We start from the raw sequence: 15,338 nt of genomic DNA on the forward strand, positions 1-15,338 counted from the left end.
AAAATTGTGGTTTCTTTAATAACAAAAAACGAATTATAAACCAGAACTGGTCTCTCTGAGCAAATACTGGGTTAATGCCACTGTTGTAAGCTATGCCTGGCCTTCCATGAATCTGTGTGTGTATAAAATGGTTTTCAGTGCTAAAAAGGATATATTTGTATTTCTGTTAAAGGGAAAATGCTGCCTTGACTAAATGTCCGCCAAATGTATCACCGAATTTCAAATGCTAGAATGAAAGGAGTTAAATGGACAGGTTTGACAGTCCTAGGTAAAATAAAGGCATCAATAGCCATAATGAAGTCTGTCACAGAAAGGGAAAAGAAAGAGAGGGCTCATATTAAATGTTATGTCAAATTGGAATATACAGAAGAGAAAACAAAACCATCATATTGTAGCAAGTGTAAACCTACAGAATTATTAATTCATAAGCAAAATATATACAATTTGGTTATAAATATTAACAGGACATTGTCAATCTTTGTAGCACCACATTTTTCACCCTCTTGGCTTAAAAATGTCATCTTGGCAAGGAATATTCTTCAAAGCACAAAGATGCAGTTTCAACTCTATGCTGTAAAGCAAAGTTAATATTCCTTCTAAGAGTCACAAAAATAGTATTTTGAAGGCAGAGGGTGAGGACTAATTAAAAAGCACACTTTTTGTATCCAATAAACCTGAGACACTTACAATGCAGTGAAAAACAACAATAATCTAGTCTGGAGAAAAAAGGACTTGTATTGGGGAGGGAACTGATTATTTGACAAGAAATGAATATATAAAAATAGAATGGAATGATCTACCCAAGCTTAAGTATCTTAAATGCAGCTCTTAGAGTAATTCATTTAGCTGAGTGCAAGTTAAGAAACAAACAAAAAACCCTCAACTACAATGAAGTTGTTTTGGCTTTTTAGCTTTGTTGTTTTAAATGCTGCCTATATAAATTAATAATAAATAAAGAAATAAGATTAGCTAGCTTCACACTTTCCCCCATACATAATATAATACAATTAACCCAACTGTGAACTTGAATACGTTTAATCTAAGAACTAATCTCAAATTTTGAACAGCTGGCTGTTGAAATCTTTCCAGTGTGTTACTACAATTGGCAAACTTAGTAGTTTTTAGTGTGCTAAAATTATAATTGGGCTTGTTGGAAAGTCTATTAACAGTAATGGAAAATGGCAATCAATTGGTCTTCCTAACTTCCTTCCCAGCCTAAAATGCTCATGGTCTTGTTCAAAGTTCAGTGCACAGAACTGTCATGTTCACTCCAGCACAGCCAAATAGTTCCCATTCCTTTCCCTAAACATTACAGGAAGAAGAAGGGTGGCAAAACTGGGTTGGGGTTTGTTTTGCTACAAAGCCAAATAGGTGGTAGTAAGCAGACCTCTGATACCACCTGAGACCTTTATTTCTGTTCCACTGGAATAGGTTAAGCATGATCTTGTGCCTCATTAGGATATCAGAATATGACTCAGGGTTCCAAAAATCTCTCAGAAAACCCTTGTTGCTTTATGGTGAACGAAGAAATGAATGTAGCTTGTGGAAACAACCTGGAATTCCACAGAAATATGCCAAGAGTGTTCACTGTTTATACATTCATAAAAAGCACTTTGACAAAGGGTCACATATGGGCCTGTGCAGGCTTTCCTTCGGAGTCCCTTCCCACTGTCTGAAAGAAGCATTCTGTTGTGGCCAATAGAATAGGTTGTAGTGCGAGCTTGGTTCTGGGTGTGTGTGTACATATACACAGTTTCGCTGATTTGCAAATATGTTCAACAAGTCCCAACAGGTTGACTGTTCCTGTATTTTATTAATCTGAGCAAATATACCCCAATTAGGTCAATTTAAAAAATGACTCATAACTTTTTCCCAGGGTTTTCCTAGGGTCAGGTTAGGGAACAATGCCCTAGAAACTAACATGGGTGCAGAGTCCTCATCCCCTAAACAGGAGAAGTGGAACAAGCCAAAGCCCTCCTGGCTGTGCCATGGTTATTTAGTTTAGTGTGTACAAATGGTGATTTGTAGTTTAGTTTCTATTTGGTTTATTTTCTATTCATTTAGCTTCTACAAAAACTAAGGCTTTTAGTACAGGGGCACCAATATTTTGGAACACTGCTCCCACTGAAATCACACAGGCACTCACAATTCTATCATTTCACTGCCTGTTGAAAACATTTCTGTTTAGCCAAGCATTTCAGTGTTGTTTTTTATGATTTTGTAATTTTATGGGGTTTTTTTAAAAAAAAATGGAGGCCATATTTTTTTAATAAGTTGGTGGTTTAGAAATACTCGAATAAATGAATGGCTGGATGAATGAATGGACAGAACATCTCAAATGGTGCATTGTGGAGGGACTGCTGCAAATATTCTTCAAAATCTTGTACTTCTATCATAGCACTTTCAGTTTGGTGCCAAATCACCCAGCCAGCATTGCAACTAAGAGCATAGCAGCCTACTGTCTGATTTTTGAGAAGTCACTGGTGTAAGCTCTTTCCATATTATCACTGCAATGACTTGTGGGTTCATTCCTGCTGGCAAAAATCAAGTGTTATGGAAGCAGCCTTCATAGGCTCCAAGGGCTTTTGATTGTTTTGCTTTGTTTTCACAACTTCAGAAAGAAACATGTTCCTACATGTTTGGATGGTCAGTACCAACATTTTAAACATACAATCTGGTTTTACAGCTGAATTATTATGGTAAAAATCTCAAAGGGGAGAATTTATAAACAGAAATGCCAACATTAAATATTATGGCTGGCACAATGCCAGATTTGGAGTATAATGATGATCTCCTCCTCATCTATGTTTCCTTGCAATCATGCATAGCATTTTAAGATTAGCAGCAAACTTTGATAGTGAGATATAAATATGGACACTTCGATAGCTTGGAAAGGATTTACAGAATTGAAACCTGGAGTAGGATTTGCGGCAAACACTTATAATTTAGGGTACCTGAGAATCCAGAAATAAAACCAGAGTAATTAGAATCAAAACAAAATATGAAAAATAAAATATGATTTCTATCTATTTCAAACAATGAATATATTAAAAAAGAAAGAAAACTCTCTGTTAGGAAAAACGCCTACCTTGATCATTCTAGATAGGTCTCCAGCATCTGCTAATTCCAGTACAATATTTAGTTCATTGTCTTCAATAAATGATGCATAGTATTTGATTACATTTGGATGATTCAATTGCTAGAAAAAGAAACAGATACTTCAGTCTACAGTACGTATAGCCTCAACTATTGGTTTCCGCCATTTAATCCTATATACACAGGGGCAGGGGAGAACACCCATTTCTGTACTAAAAGAAAACAACATTCATTTGTTCATTATTTGCATGCATTATTTTTAGATAACAAAAAACCGTGAACCAAGTCTAAAAATCAAACTTAACGAAGAGGATACCAGTCCCTTGAACTAAGTCAGGAAATAATACAGCAGCTACTACAGCATGTCTATTTTTTGGGGGGGAGAAAGCCCCATAATTAGTTAGGAATGGGGCACACAAAGCTATCGGATGACTTATGCAAGAAAGCCAAAGAACACGCCATTTAAAAAAGAAGAAAAAAACACCTCTTCAACTTTCAATTGTCCATAATAAAACAAAAAAAAACTTCATTAGCTTCTCAACCAATGACCATTGTAAAACAAAACTAAAGTAGAATTTGGAACCAGAAGAGGTTTTGCATTCTACACTCCACTCACAGGATTAATAAAGGTACCACTAATTTCCAAATGCATCCATTGGGTTATTCTAAAATGGATATATTTGCAATATTTTGCTCTTTCTCAGAAAATTATTGAGGTTTTTAAAGCTGAATGCCTCCAGACAGACAAGAAAAACTCAGCAAAGCAAACTTTTGGCAGGCTTATGGCCAGGTCAAGAACAGTGTTGACGAAAAGTAATAATAACAATCCACATAGAGTACACGTTGAGGAATGTAAAAAACTTATCACACTGTCTTAAATTTTGCCTCAAAAGTTTAAAAAAATCTATTTTGTATTCAAAGCATATAGCTACATATCTCTTGATATGTACAATGATCATGAAACTGAACTGAAAAGCTATTTCAAGGCATGATTATCAATAGGTGAAGAAATGAATGCAATGCAGCTATGAGCTTTTTCTAGTCCCTACTCTCTTACAGCAAAGCTTCCTATTATGTTTTTTGTTCCTGCCGGGCAGAACCACATGGGGCTCAGTCTGCCCACACAGGTAGCCTAGGCTACTACTTCCTAGGTGCACATCTGACCAAGGGTGGTTTCTGTAATCAAATCCATCATCTGCTCAACCACAGAGCAGACATCACAGAGACCCTCTCCAATACCATATCTTCCATAGACATAGCAAGGTCCTCCACAAAGTTGTCAGTAAGGTGCATGGAATTTTCCATATGTGCAATGAGGCATCTCCTACCAAAAATACCCATGTTCTATCTAACAAGGCACTCCTAAAAATATAAAGGAACAGTTGCTAGTACAGCACAAAGAGCTACGGCTGGGGCAGAGGGGGAGCGGCAGGGTGGGAAGTTAGGTGCAGACACCTAAATAACCTTTAAAATCACAGGTAAGGTTTGTTGTATTTTTAAAGCAGAGAGTAAGCACAATAATAGTCGTCAAGAAACAACATGTGTCACCTTCTGCAATCACAAAGACCAGAAACTTTCTTTTTAAAGCCCCAAAAACCTAAAACCTGGGAATTTTGTCAGAGCATCTTTCTGGTTGGCAACAACAAACAGGAAAAGAAGAGCCACATTCACTCCAAAGGAAAGCCCCCTCCTGTAAACTGTAACTCACCTTATTTTTATGTCTCTTTGCATCATTCATAATCAGTATTCAGTAAGGCACTTTAGAGGGACAAAAAAGTTTGTGTGTGCACAGACAAGGCTTTTGTCCTTGTTTTACAAAGTGCATCTTCTCTGGATCACACTGCAGTCTGCTTTCGAGAACTAAAAATTCCTGTATGGCAGGCAAGTCTTCACCCCCACCTACATAACAAACCTCATTCAAAAACAGCTGTTTCTGATATAACTTGGTAAGGTGGCGGAAGGTGGGGAGTGGAGGCCAGCAGTTCAAAGGGAAAATCCTACAAGGATAAGCTCTCGGTAACAACTAGGGCAGCTCTTGGTTCCCACTTTAAACTTTTAAAAGGCAGCTTACAATGCAATGCGATATGGATGGGAGACTGACATGCATAAAAGGAATACAAAAGCACTGTATCTTTGTGTGCATGTGTGTGCACATTATGTGTTCTATACATATATTGTAGGGAGGGGTAGTAGCTCAGTGGCTGAGAAAAAACTTTACATATAGCAGGTCCAACCTAAAAGGATTGCCAGGGGGCAGTCTTAGAAAAGCCCTCTTTCTGCCCAAGGCCATGGAGCGACAGTCAGAATGAACAGTACAGTGGTGCCCCGCAAGACGAATGCCTCGCAAGACGGAAAACTCGCTAGACGAAAGAGTTTTCCGTTTTGGAGGTGCTTCGCAAAACGAATTTCCTATGGGCTTGCTTTGCAAGACGACAATGTCTTGCGAGTTCCTGCTGGTTTTTTTTCCTTCCCCCCCCCTTTTTCTAAGCCGCTAAGCCGCTTATCAGCTGATCCGATCAGCAGATAAGCCGCTAAAAGCCGCTAATAGCGCTAATCCGCTAATCCGTCAATGGGCTTGCTTCGCAAGACAAAAAAACCGCTAGACAAAGAGAATCACAGAACGGATTCTTTTCGTCTTGCGAGGCACCACTGTACTGAGCTAGATGGTCAAATAGTCTGGGCAGCATCCTAATTTCTTATGCAAAAGGCATAAATACAGTATATGCTGGAGAGAGCCTTTTTTCCAAGTAAACAATCGCGAAGATCATCGGACAAATTCTGCTCCCAAGTTCCATCTTTGACTGAAGTGAGGGCAGCTGGGATGAAGTGAAGGATATCTTTTCGGTAATGGGATGCTCATTATGGAACTCCTGAGAAATTCATTAGGCCAGTTCTATTTTTAACTTGTTCCTTAGGTTCTTTTCTACTTTCAGAAGATATTTGAGATTATGGTGCAATTTATTTTTTTAAAAAACAGCAGTTGACCTGCCACCTGTTTCATGAAACAGTAATCTTATATATTTTGTAGCAGTTTTTTTTTTTTTTTTGAGGGGGGGCGGGAATTAATGAGGCTAAAGCTAGAATAGGTTCCTATCATTTTAGCTTTCATTTGTTATTTATTATGAACCTTTCTGCTGTTGTTGCTGTTGTCTGTAAGCTGCCCTTAAGGGCAGTGAGATACGAATCACAATGACACACACAGAGAGGTAAATAAACATATCAAGTAAGTTCTGCTCTGGTTATTAGCTATGGAGAGTCGAAATGCAACTCTGTTGCCTCAAAAACCAGCTGAGGATATGCAAGTTTTGCTGCAGCTGCATTTAAAATACATGCACGCCCCTGTATCATCCTAAATCCATAGTGAAGACATTTTAGGTACGCCTTCTCCCAAATCTTTAGACTTGGGAATAATAAAAATCTGAACAAATATATGCTAAAGTTCACCTTCATTCAAGTAAAAAAAGAAAGTCATTGTACATATTTACCTTAAGAAGATCTATTTCTTTGATGCAATCAGCACGGGCTTTGGCATCCATTAAATCAAATATCTTGTTTAAAAAAAGGAAAAAAGGGAAAAAACAGGATATATATCATCAATGTTTGCTTTAATTTCGTGCCCTAAAAGTAATGTTGCATAAGTGAGAAATCCCCAAACTATGTGACATGAAATATGCATTAAATTAAATAATTAATACCTGCTGTGAGTCGTACCCATTCACAAGAGTACAGTGGTACCTTGGGTTAAGAACTTAGTCCATTCTGGAGGTCCGTTCTTAACCTGAAACTGTTCTCTCTCTCTATATATATATATATACATATATAAATATATGTTGAAATTGTTAATAAAAAAAAATATTAAAAAAAAGAGAAACTGTTCTTAACCTGAGGTACCACTTTAGCTAATGGGACCTCCTGCTGCCACCATGCCACGATTTCTGTTCTCATCCTGAAGCAAAGTTCTTAACCGAGGTACTATATCTGGGTTAGCAGAGTGTATAACCTGAAGCGTCTGTAACCTGAGGCACCATTGTACATAAACACGGAAGAGGCCCCCTGCTGCATCTCTGAATGCTACGCTGCTCTAGCTTTGCCTCTTCTAAGCAGCCCACAGTGGGGGAGTGGATAATTCTACAGCATCTCCATGGTGGGTGGGTGATTGCATCATTCAACCACTGTTCATGTAGAGAAGCAGCAGCAGAATGACACATTCTCAGAGGAGGCTTTCTGTTGTGCTTCTGCACAAGCCAATTGCTCTAAACTCGTCTCCTTCCAATCACATGGCAAGCCCAGATCAGCGACTCATACAGAAACTAGGCTGCACCATGGGTGGATAAATTTTTAATATAATTTACACACGCTAAATGTAAACCTTTGGGAATACAAGAAGTGTGCCTTGAATTTTAATTCAGAGAAAAAGCATGTTTCAGCTATCTGACATTTCAGAAACATTGGCATAAAATGAACTGTGACATTCATTTTTTAAGCGCATCTGGCGTGATGATGATAATCAAGATAGTTATACAAGTCTAGATCTGGAGCTGCATTTCTGTACATGCTATCTTATTTAAGAGGACCCCTAATGTCTATGTGACGACAGCTGCTTTCCAGGGAGTCAGGACCTAGAGAGAAACCCCTAAAGGTCAGCACCACAAGAGAGTTGCATATGCCCCCTGGAATTCTGCTCTTAGGCAACATGAAGATGTGTCGTCAGATACATGGTGATATGTGGATGTCTGATGGGATTGAAAATTGCAGGTGTGCTTTTTTGCTGTAACTTGAAGTGTGCACAAATTGTGAAAGCAAATAAACAAGCAAATGAAAGGCTGTCTCTGAAGTATAAAACAAGAGCACCAAGAAGCTTTGCAACCCCCAACCAGCAATGCACTTTTTCATCATCACTTAGAAGCCCTCACTAGAATTAAGGTAGCAAGGACAGTGGTCCTGTCAATCATTTTCCCATTATGACTTTCTTCCAAAATCTGTGCTTGTTTGGGGAAGTTCTCCTACAGAAGCAAGGTAATTTTAGTTGTCCCCATTTTTGTCGTCCAGAAAAAATGCCCTAACTATGTTGAATACACACGGCACACGGCCAGGGAAAGCAAAAACAAACAGCTTTGGCAACAGATGTTAACCAAGGAATCAGGATGCTGCATAAATCTCACAGGACAAATATATTTTAACCAGCCAAATTGCTAAGAGAAGCGGAAAGACGAACTTTAGCAGGAACACACCCCAGGATTCTCACACCTCTGTGCATTGCAAATGCTGAGATGATAGAAAGCAAACTCTCTGTGCTGCAAGTTATGATTCAGGAAGGAGACTGAGTGGCAAAGCAGAACGACAGCAAGATAAGTCACATGAATGGAATGTTATGACGAAAAAAAAATAGCATCTGACTAATAGAGTGGGGAAGGAAGGTCTAGCACTGTATAGTCAGTTTTGACTAAATATTGAAAAGCAAGCTGGTGTTGATGGAAAACACAGAAGCAAAAGTTTACGACTTGGGGTTTAGAACATGCCTGGCAAAAGAGAAATGTTGCAGCCCTCAGCTGCTATAAGTCTCAGAGCCAGAATGAAAAACACACTCTCTTGCTTAGATCACCTTGGCATTAAAATCCCAAGACTTGGCGCGTGTGATTAGCTTCCAAGAATCTGATTGCCTTTGGGAAAACACAGCAGGCATGTTCATGTTTTTTTTTAAACTTACCAGACAAAAACCTCAACCCACCAGGTACTTCAGTTTCCTATTTGCCCTGTCCCCACCACTCATCGTGGTGAGACACCAAGATCTGATCCCTGCTGTATCACACTGAAGGGGACAAGTTACGTTATTGTAGACCCTTCCCTTCCTGGACACTGTGGTCAGGTTGAGTGGTAAGCAATAACGTCTAAATGTCCCCAATGTTAAACTCAGAAACAGAAGCATCTATTTGCGGAAAACAGCACCCATGAGGGATTTTTATTTTTTTGCAGGAAAATGGCATGGGTTACCTCAACCCTGCACCATGATCCCAAATGGCACCTCCAATTGCTTTTTGTTAAAAAGAGACATGCCAGGTCTCAATTATTCTAATAAAAAAAAACCTGAAGTGAAATGTATAGTTTGATCCCAAACCCAGGAATAAATTAGGAAGAAAGGTCCTATATAAGGGAGAAAAGCAAATAAATAGTAGGTTAACTAACATTGAAATTCTCAAAAGTCAGCCCCACTGTTTCCAACAAGGTTTAAAGGTAAAGGTAAAGGGAACCCTGAACATTAGGTCCAGTCGTGACCGACTCTGGGGTTGCAGCGCTCATCTCACTTTATTGGCCGAGGGAGCTCCAGGTCATGTGGCCAGCATGACTAAGCCGCTTCTGGCAAACCAGAGCAGCGCACGGAAACGCCGTTTACCTTCCCGCCAGAGCAGTACCTATTTATCTACTTGCACTTTGACGTGCTTTCAAACTGCTAGGTTGGCAGGAGTATGTCTAGGAGTACAGCCTAAAAAATTAAGCAAGGTGACTAAGTAAAACCGGACAGCTATGGAAATTTACCTTAAAATGTGCAGCGTTAATATACAATATTTTACAATATTTCAGAAATACTGACTCACCGATTGTCATCTTACAGTTCTTTGTTTTAACACCTAGATCTTATGTTGCGGATATTGCATCCTAGATTTTATGTAAGAATGACAGCAAAGTATCCTTTGTATCAACATTTGTAACTTAAGTTTCCCACCTCAAAAGCTATGGCAATGGCTTCTGAAGTTCATAAGAGCCTTGTTAGAGAAACAGCAGAAATTATTTGGACGACAAATATAATGATTTGTCCAGATGCAAGTATTTAAGCAGCCGAGCGCTTGTTTTACTGGGTTATTGACTAATTCACAAGATTACTGAGGAGGTCATTATTGGGTTAGAAGCTTGCATTGCACTAATGGATACTGCACTCTTTGCACAAGCATGCTACCATATTATGAAATAGTTTTATGCATTACTCTAGTTGCCTAGGGTGATGAAAAGGAGGTGTGCTGAAGGCATTTCTGTCAACCCAATGCAGTTATTCCGCGAACTACAAGGGTTTTATGCTCTGAGATCTTCACATGAAGGGTGGTATACAAATTTAATTAACAACCACTACCACCACATCAACAATTATTGTCAGGAGCTGCTGGATCTGTGTGACACTCATCTATGTGGTGAACCACTAAATTACACATGGTAGAATGACTCCAGCCTCCGAGGTAGGCCATTGGATCTTTCTGGGCAGGAACGAACAAACAGGATTTCCTGTTCCTGCTGAGCCTTGATTGAGCAACATGGTCTTCCTAAGCTCTGGCGTGTTCCTGTATGCTTGCTCTTCATTTGTGCTCTTCTAGACTTGCTCTTCGGTCCTGACTTTTAACTTGTCCAACAGCTTCTGGGTCCTGTCTCAGACTGCTACTCATGGCTAGCACTCGCAGGGTCCTCTCCTCTCTCCTCTCAAGTTACATAATATACCAGTAGTTCATTTTAAGTTCGCCAGAAGCGGCTTAGTCATGCTGGCCACATGACCCGGAAAAACTGTCTGTGGACAAACATCGGCTCCCTCAGCCAGTAAAGCGAGATGAGCGCCGCAACCCCAGAGTCATTCACGACTGGACTTAATGGTCAGGGGTCCCTATAAGTTCATAGGGGATTCAAAAGAAGTTTTCAATACAGAGGAGTGGAGTTGCTGTTTCAGGGGGGAAAGTGAAAATCCCCCCCCTCTCTGTGTGTGGACAAGCTGTACTACACAAATAAAAGCTTCACTGAACTGTAACTACACTATGCCAAATTTAATGTTTTGAACAACACACCATTAGCAAAGTGAGCAACTATGTTCCCATAGGGTACATAAAACAATTTGATCTCTAAAATGGGGGGGGGGGGTTGCTACTATAAAGCAGAAAACTGAAAATTACCCCAAAACAGAGTCATCAAGGGATGCTGTTTACCACAGCTTACATACATTTTTTCAAGAGAATCTGAAATTATGTCCCTGTGGCCTAAAGATACTATGTGCGACTGATCCATATCAAAGTCAAGTCCATGCTTCTCTTGCGATCATTTTTTCTTGTTACATTTAAGTTTTGTGATGGACATGATCTTTGCCAAATCTTTCCCCAGTAAGAAATGGTTATATAGTCTTAAGTGCAGGAGAAGGAACAGTACTAAAATGATCACATAGTGGGAGGGGGGGGTGGAATAAGAAGTTATTTTATAAAGGACATTCTTTCAAGTTTGTCCAAGCAACACACAGCACCTGGTACTGATTAAATTGATTGCCTTAGGGAGAATTCCAGAAGCCCAGAGTACTATTTAAGAGTTGGTCTTTGTTTGTGTTTTACTATGGAAGAGCCCATTAACACAGTATTAATAAGGTCGGGTTCCCCATTTCCCCTGAACAATCCCCAACTATCGCAGCCTAGCAAATTTATGACGAATACATCCATTCTGGTTGGCTAATCAACAACTAGAAGCAAAGGAAATTCCATGCTAATGGAAGATATTCGTTGTTTATTTATACAGAACAATTTACTTTTCCCTCAAAGGAAGACAATAATATTGGTGGGGTGGTGACATTAAATAGCCTTAAACTGGGTGTTGTACTACTCAATACCTGATTTTTTCTTCCACAAGAGGTTTTGTAATCATTAGTACCCTTAAAACAAACTTGTACAGTGGTACCTCGGTTTAAGAACTTAATTCGTTCTTGAGGTCTGTTCTTAACCTGAAACTGTTCTTAACCTGAAGCACCACTTTAGCTAATAGGGGCCTCCCGCTGCCGCTGCACCACCGCTGCACAACTTCTGTTCTCATCCTGAAGCAAAGTTCTTAACCCGAGGTAATATTTCTGGGTTAGCGGAGTCTGTAACCTGAAGTGCCTGTAACCTGAAGCGTATGTATTCCGAGGTACCACTGTATATTCCACTTAGCATGCACACTTAATGTTTCCCCAAAGCTGCAGACATACATATCATGACTTAATAAGATAACATATGAACAAACCTCTTTGCAGTCCACATGCAGCCACATCACTCCTTCTTTCACATGAATAAAACAAGGCAGGAAATATTCGGTTACCTACAATTTCCCATTGCATCCAAATTGGGAAACCATGGTTAATGGCTTTGGAACAATCCTAGGATATCGGCCAGATTCAAACCATGGTTTCACATCCTGACATGTTCCAAATTCATTTTCTATTATAGACAATTTGGGAAAGTAAGGTTAACAATAGTTAACTGAATATTTCCTGGCTTGTTTGCTTACTCACTCAAAGGAAGAAGCCAAAAGGCTATGTGCAGGGTACAAGGCTCGTTCATATCTCAGTTGATTAAGCTGATATATACCGTATTTTTCGCACCATAGGGCGCACCGGACCATAGGGCGCACCCAGTTTTTAGGGGGGGAATTCAAGAAAAAAAATCTTTTTTTCCCCCCCGCAGCCCCAAAGAGCAGCGTACAGGCTGCACACAACCTCTCCCTGCCGGAGGGGTTGCGTGCAGCTATGGATCAAGCCAAGGCAGCGAGCGGGATGGATCCCACTCGCTGTTTTGGCTTCCCCTTTAGCCCCGTGCAGCCTCTCCTCGGCGGAGGGGCTGCACAGGGCTTTCCTGGCTTTACTGGGAGGTGGGGGATTCCCTCACCTCTCCCCAAAGCCCGCAGAAGCCGTGCAAACCCTTTAAAGAGATCACGGCTTCTCCTGGCTTTCCTGGGAGGCGGGGGATTCCCCCACCTCCCGCAAAACCGGCAGAAGCCGCGTGCCTTTTAAAAGGGCTGCACGGCTTCTCCTGGCTTTCCTGGGAGGCGGGTGGATTCCTCCACCTCCCGCAAAACCGGCAGAAGCCACGCGCCTTTTAAAAGGGCTGCACGGCTTCTCCTGGCTTTCCTGGGAGGCGGGGGGATTCCCCCGCCTCCCGCAAAACCAGGCTCCCCCCCCCCAGCCTTCTAACCAAGTCGGGGGACAGCGGCAAAGGCGCGCTGCGCCCCTGCCGCTGTCCCCCGAGTTTGCGGGGCTGGCGACGGGGAGGAGCAGGCTTCTCCCCCCGCCAGCCTTCTAGACAAGTCGGGGGACAGCGGCAAAGGCGCGCTGCGCCTCTCCCGCTGTCTCCCGAGTTTGCGGGGCTGGCGACGGGGAGGAGCAGGCTTCTCCCCCCGCCAGCCTTCTAGCCAAGTCGGGGGACAGCGGCAAAGGCGCGCTGCGCCCCTGCCGCTGTCCCCCAAGTTTGCGGGGCTGGCGACGGGGAGGAGCAGGCTTCTCCCCCCGCCAGCCTTCTAGACAAGTCGGGGGACAGCGGCAAAGGCGCGCTGCGCCCCTGCCGCTGTCTCCCGAGTTTGCGGGGCTGGCGACGGGGAGGAGCAGGCTTCTCCCCCCGCCAGCCTTCTAGCCAAGTCGGGGGACAGCGGCAAAGGCGCGCTGCGCCCCTGCCGCTGTCCCCCGAGTTTGCGGGGCTGGCGACGGGGAGGAGCAGGCTTCTCCCCCCGCCAGACTTCTAGACAAGTCGGGGGACAGCGGCAAAGGCGCGCTGCGCCCCTGCCGCTGTCTCCCGAGTTTGCGGGGCTGGCGACGGGGAGGAGCAGGCTTCTCCCCCCGCCAGCCTTCTAGCCAAGTCGGGGGACAGCGGGAATGGCGCGCTGCGCCTCTCCCGCTGTCTCCCGAGTTTGCGGGGCTGGCGAGGGGGAGGAGCAGGCTCCCCCCCCCCCGCCAGCCTTCTAACCAAGTCGGGGGACAGCGGGAAGGGCGCACTGCGCCTCTCCCGCTGTCCCCTGAGCTTGTGGGGCTGGCGGTGGGGCTCTCCTGAAGCCTGGAGAGCGAGAGGGGTCGGTGCGCACCGACCCCTCTCGCTCTCCAGGCTTCAGCGAAAGCCTGCATTCGCACCATAGGACGCACACACATTTCCCCTTCATTTTTGGAGGGGAAAAGGTGCGTCCTATAGTGCGAAAAATACGGTAATCATCCAGACATGACCAAATAGCCATGTACTAACAACAAGGATGTTTTACATTTTACATTTCTCAAGACGTGTTACCAATATATGAACGCTGATTAATTACAAGTTTAACATTTCTTTTGGTACCTGTACATTGCAGGGGAAAAACTGCAAATATAACAGCTTCTGCAACCAACAAAACTCTAAGACTAAATCTTTTCAAGGGCATTTGTAATGACTAAGCTAATACCCAATTTTTGTCATTTTAATAGCTGAAAACAACTGTTAAATGATTTGAAAGCACCTAACAAAAAATCAAGGCAATCTTACTGTGCTGTTCAGAAGTCCATGTACTTGCATATACTACACAATGCTTAAAGCTTACCGACAAATACTTCTAAAAGAACCTTGAAATCAATTTACCACTCTAACTACAAAGTGTTAGAACCCCAAAAGGTTCATTTAAAAAAAACTTGGAGTGAAAGGGTTTCAGAAATCTTCCACAGCTACATGGGACTTTTTTAAAAGTGTGTTTCATTTATTTTCATTTTTTAAAAAAATATGATTTAGGGAGGGAAATCTAGTATTTTTCCTGGATAGAAAAACAGACAAAGACTTTCCTCACAAAAGAGGAAGGCTTATACCAGGCTCCCTCAACCTTGACCCTCCAGATATTTTTGAGACTACAATTCCCATCATCCCTGACCACTGGTCCTGCTAGCTAGGAATCATGGGAGTTGTAGGCCAAAAACATCTGGAGGGCTGAAGTTGAGGAAGCCTAGCTTATACAGAGGAATGAATTAATTTGCACAAAAGAAGTATTTTCAGTGTGAGACCAGGGTAAAGCCTGAGGAACGGGAACATGTTGTTAGACTGGAAAAGGGTTGGTATCCATTTAGGTAAGAGGCATGGAGGAGATTACGTATTAGTTTGCAGAATGTAGGGAATCTGAATTACAAGTGCAGTTTTCTGGATTGGAATATTTAAATCTTTTGTAGACTGTAAAGCTAAACATAGTCTAAACTTTGTAAAATGTTTAAAAAGCTAAAAATCCTGCTCTTCATTCAGCACCAAAATGACATCAACACTGGCACCAAACAAGCCTCTTAGGAGCTACAGCCCAATGCGAAGAAGGCTTTCAGAGCTTCCCAAATCCTCCCCACATACCCCGCTGCTACACATAGAACTTATAAAAAGAGAAACAAAAGATCTTTCTTAAACCAGGAACATGTTTGCCAGTCATTACTGGTCATGTTCTCTGGAGCTGAAGGGAGGTGTAATCCAGAAACATCTGGAGGGCCACAG

At 42.1% G+C, this 15,338-nt stretch overlaps 1 protein-coding gene and 1 long non-coding RNA gene across 7 annotated transcripts in view; both read right to left on the minus strand.

Annotated features, from left to right (window-relative positions):
* LOC308587179 overlaps positions 1-15,338 on the minus strand; it is a 123,388-nt gene that overhangs the window by 68,988 nt on the left and 39,062 nt on the right. The window lies entirely within an intron of this gene.
* NEK7 (NIMA related kinase 7) overlaps positions 1-15,338 on the minus strand; it is an 84,817-nt gene that overhangs the window by 37,986 nt on the left and 31,493 nt on the right. For all 6 annotated transcript variants that reach the window (XM_081194511.1, XM_081194508.1, XM_081194507.1 and 3 more), the window contains 2 exons: positions 6,582-6,644; positions 3,089-3,199 (listed from right to left, as the gene is read on the minus strand). In XM_081194511.1, coding sequence (XP_081050637.1) covers positions 3,089-3,199; positions 6,582-6,644 — 174 coding nt within the window. The remainder of the gene's footprint in view (positions 1-3,088; positions 3,200-6,581; positions 6,645-15,338) is intronic.

Source organism: Podarcis bocagei, assembly GCF_964188305.1.
Source record: "Podarcis bocagei genome assembly, chromosome: 5".
Lineage (NCBI taxonomy): Eukaryota > Metazoa > Chordata > Lepidosauria > Squamata > Lacertidae > Podarcis > Podarcis bocagei.